Source organism: Nicotiana tomentosiformis, chromosome 10, assembly GCF_000390325.3.
Source record: "Nicotiana tomentosiformis chromosome 10, ASM39032v3, whole genome shotgun sequence".
In the NCBI taxonomy this organism is placed as follows: domain Eukaryota; kingdom Viridiplantae; phylum Streptophyta; class Magnoliopsida; order Solanales; family Solanaceae; genus Nicotiana; species Nicotiana tomentosiformis.
In genome coordinates, this window is record NC_090821.1 from 22,242,086 (window position 1) to 22,246,848 (window position 4,763).

At 40.3% G+C, this 4,763-nt stretch overlaps 1 protein-coding gene across 1 annotated transcript; it reads right to left on the reverse strand.

Annotated features, from left to right (window-relative positions):
- Positions 1 to 542: 542 nt before the first annotated feature.
- Positions 543 to 1,163, reverse strand: LOC138899866 (uncharacterized). Its single transcript, XM_070186563.1, has 2 exons — positions 990 to 1,163; positions 543 to 923 (listed from the first exon to the last, which is right to left on the reverse strand). The coding sequence occupies exons 1-2, from the start codon at positions 1,161 to 1,163 to the stop codon at positions 543 to 545; spliced, it is 555 nt and encodes a 184-aa protein (XP_070042664.1).
- Positions 1,164 to 4,763: the final 3,600 nt, after the last annotated feature.

The window sequence follows — 4,763 nt, forward strand, 5'->3', positions numbered from 1 at the left end:
GTTCTAAAACAATTTTTATCCAACTCCCCAACGCACTGTATAACCCGAAAAGTACAAACTGCAGCGAGCAAGCTCGCTATGAAGAATTTCTACATTCCTCAAACATGTTACTCAACCTCGGCGCCACAAAACCCCGGGTTCTCGGTGAAATTTCACCAGGCTTTACATCCTCCCCTTTTAAGATCATTCGTCCTCGAATAAGGGTCAAAATCCGCCATTAGCATCAAATGTGACTCAACTATTACTTCACACACCAGCAGTTCCAAATTTCCGGCTAACTCCCCAAATCTCCAAAACGTTTTCCAATGTTTCCCCTATAACTAGGCCTATCCACCTATTGGAAAAAGCCCAGAAACCAATCCTAACAACATATACAAAATCCAACGACGCAACATAACATGAAAACAACACCAACCGTGGCCTGATAAGCAATATATATTACCAGAAAGGAACACCCTTAACATCAACTGTACAAGTGATACATAATTCATAGAAGGTAAACTCTTAGCATTTTCATAAAACATAACTTCATAAATACATAGTTATTCAAACAAATGAGGGTACTTCTTCTTCATTTCTTCCTCGGCCTCCCAGGTGGCCTCTTCGACCTGTTGGTTTCGCCGTAGCACTTTCACGGAGGCAATTTCTTTATTTCTCAGCTTTTGAAGTTGCCTATCAAGCATGGCAATTGGAACTTCTTCATAAGTCAGTTCTTCATTAACCTCTATAGTCTCAACCGGAACAATAAGCGACGGATCTCCAACCACCCCTTTTAAGATGGATACATGAAAAATCGGGTGCACTAAAGACATTTTTGGAGGTAGTTCTAGCCTGTAAGCCACCTGACTAATCCTCTGAATGATTCTGTACGGTCTGACATACATCGAATTCAATTTTCCTTTTTTACCAAACCGCATTATACCCTTCATAGGCGAAACCTTCAAGAATACTCAATCATCTTCTTTGAACTAAAAATCCCTATAGCAAACATCCGAATCAGACTTCTGATAGCTCTGAGGAGTTTTCAACCGCTCCTTAATGATCTTAAACTTCTCCATAGCCTGATGCACAAGTCCTGGTCCTATCATTTCTACTTCTCCAATCATGAACCACCCAATAGGAGATCTACATCTCCTATCATATAGAGCCTCGAACGGTGCCATTTGAATGCTAGCATGATAACCGTTATTGTAAGAAAATTCTATGAGTGGAAAATGATCATCACAACTACCCTTAAAGTCAAGAACACAAGCATGCAAAATATCCCCAAGCGTCTGAATGGTCCGCTTAGCCTACCCGTCGATTTGTGTATGGAAGGTTGTACTAAGATTCACTCGAGTACCCAAACCTTGCTGAAATTTCCTCCAAACGTTAGTTGTGAACTATTCCCCTCGATCTGAGATGATAGAAACCAGAGTGCCATCCAACCTGACTATTTCCTTGATATACAACTGAGCATACTATTCTGCTGTGACGATAGCCTTAACAAGTAAGAAGTGAGCTAATTTCGTGAGTTGATTCACAATCACCCAAATCAAGTCGAACTTGCGAGGAGTGCGAGGTAGTCCTACCACAAAGTCCATATTGATCATCTCCCACTTCCATATTGGAATTTATATGTTCTGTGCCAACCCACTGGGCCTTTGGTGTTTGGCCTTCACTTGCTGACAATTTGGGCATCTTGCCATAAAGTCCGCTATATTCCTTTTCATATCATTCCACTAGTAGACTTCTTTAAGATCATGATACATCATTGTAGAGCCCGGGTGCACAGAATACCTAGAATTGTGAGCCTTGGTCATGATTCTTTCTCGGTGACCATCTACATTTGGAACACATAATCGCCCTTGGTACCTTAGCATACCATCATCCGTACCAAGAGAAAAAGACATAATCTTATGCTTATGAATCCCCTCTTTCAATTGCACCATCAATGGATCATTGTATTGCTTCTCCTAGACCTTCACAACAAGCGATGATTCAACCCTATTTTGCATAATCATCCCCCCCTTCACTGGGGTCCGCAAGGAGAACTCCCAAACTAGACAACCGATGAACCTCCTTGGCCAACGACCTTCAAAATTCCTTCAAGTTATCCAAACTACCCATAGATTTACGGTTAAGAGCGTCCACCATAATATTAGCCTTCCCCAGATTGTATAGGATATCAATGTTGTAGTCCTTGAGTAACTCAAGCCAACTTCTATGCCTCAGATTCAATTTCTTCTATTTGAAAATATATTGAAGGCTCTTATAGTTCGTGAATATAACCACATGGAACCCATACAAATAATGATGCCAAATATTTAATGCCAATACCACCATCGCAAGCTCTAAGTCATGTGTTGGATAGTTCTTCTCATGATTCTTGAGTTGCCTAGAAGCATAAGCTATCACCTTGCCGTGTTGCATCAATACACACCCTAGTCCGATTCTTGAAGCATCACAATATACCACAAACTCATCTGTACCCTTTGGTAGGGTTAACGCTGGTGCCATAGTCAATCTTTATTTCAACTCTTAGAAGCTCCTTTCACAAGCATCTGACCATTAGAACTTTACTGCCTTATGCGTTAATTTAGTCAACGGAGAGGCAAGAGTAGAGAACCCATCCACAAACTTCCTGTAATACCCAGCTAAGCCCAAGAAGTTGTGAATCTCGGTTGGAGTTGTAGGCATAGGCCAACTCTTCACTGCTGTAATCTTTTGGGGATCAACCGTAATTCCTTCTCTGCAGACGACATGACCCAAGTACGTGACAGATTCAAGCTAAAATTCACACTTCAAAAACTTTGCATACAACTTGTGCTGATACAGAGTCTGCAGAACAGCCCTAAGATGGTTGACATGGTCCTCTCGACTTCGTGAATATACAAGGATATCATCAATGAACACTATCACAGAGGAGTCTAGAAAAGGCTTGAAGACTGGATTCATATGATCCATGAAAGCTGCCGGGGCATTTGTGTAAGGCCCCGTAAAATGTTTCCTAAAAACCCGGATTCCATGATGCGCTAGGGAGTTGAAGGAAAATATTGGGCAGAAGTACACATTGCTGCAGCCGCAGAACCACTCTGCGGACTGCAGACTGGGGGCAGAGTGGGGTAGGTTTTTGGGGTATTTTTGATGTCAATTTAGCGGCCATTATGAGACCGCATAACCAATTCGTGGGCCGTATTCTTGTCGCATATACCGCCTTAGGATTTCTTGGAGGAAGGTTCTACGGTGTACTATGCAACCCGCAAAACCATTCTGCGGTCACATGAATCTTCCACAGAAGAGCCTTGGAACGTTAATGCATACCTAGTGTTTGATAAAATTCTCAAATGAGCTAAAACCATGATCATCTTCCTAATTTTTGGTTCAACTTGTTATATTTCTAAAATAGATTGATGTTGCTAAGAATTCCGGATCATTTTAGAGTTTGAGAAGCTCAATTGAGGTATGTTGGCATAAACCTCCTTTCTTCTTAGAATCGAATACCACGGTGTTCATATAATTGGAGTAAGTCCTTGATCATTATTGAATTGGATTTTCCTAATGTGGTTGTGTTGAAGGATGTTTGTTCAAAATTTATTCTAAATGCTTCATCATGTCATCTTTCCATTTGATAATATGTTCAAAATGTGGAATATGTGTTAGGAATGTTAAACTTCATGTCAAGACCTAAATAAAGGTTGTTATGCCAAATTGTATGAAAGGTCTCTATGTGCCTAAGATTTCCCAAATTGCTCATATGTGAATTAATATCTTGAATGGGAAGCACTCTTGATGTTGATAATGATAATGATATTTAAATGTGAAAAAGGGAACTGGAACTATGAAATATGGCCAAGTGCCAAGAACGACTTTGTAATTGTTAAGAAGTACGGTGTGAGATGATTGACTGAAGAAGGTAATGTCTCAAATGAGATGGCCTAGCCGATCAGGCCGAGATTGGACTCCGTGTAAGAACACAGTGGTATTGTGGATGAAATTGTGGTAATATCTCAAATGGGATTTCCTAGCCGATCGGGCCATGATCTGACGCCATGCCGCACACATGGTGGTACTATGCTAGAAATTACGATAAAATTATGGTAATGTCTCAAATGAGATGACCTAGCCGATCGGGTCGATATCGGACTCCGTGTAAGAATATAGAGGTATTGTGAATTGTGGAATATCGGTACTAAAGATCACCCAACCTAATAATATGGAAATTGACTAGAAAACATATATGATCCTTAACTTGTTGTTTTAATATTATTTGAAGCCATTATTGAATTCTTGACTGTTCCTCTTGTATTATTATTTATTCTATTGAGTTGGTGTTTAGCTTTACGTACTAGTGCTATTCGACGGTACTAACGTACCTTTTGCTGAGGGCACTGCATCTTTAAATGGATGCAGGTGGTTACATAGCAAACAATGTTGACCACAGATAGTGCTGCATCCTCTTTTCAGCGGAATCGATGAGCCCCATTTCATTCCGGGGTCAAGTATTGTACCTTTTGTTTATATTGTGGTCACATTTTGAGGCATAGCCGGGGCGTTATTGCCGGCACCATCTTTACTCTCTTTTGTATCTTTTGAGGCTCTGTAGACACTATGTGAGTTGTATATGGGTATTGGGACTGCTAAACAAATTATGTTATGTTTGATCACTTGTTCCACTCGAACTATAAGAAATGTGTATCTTGAGACTTAAAGGCACAATGACTAATGAAACGATTTAGGATTGTATGAATGAGCTTCCTACTGTATAAGTAATGAAATCACAT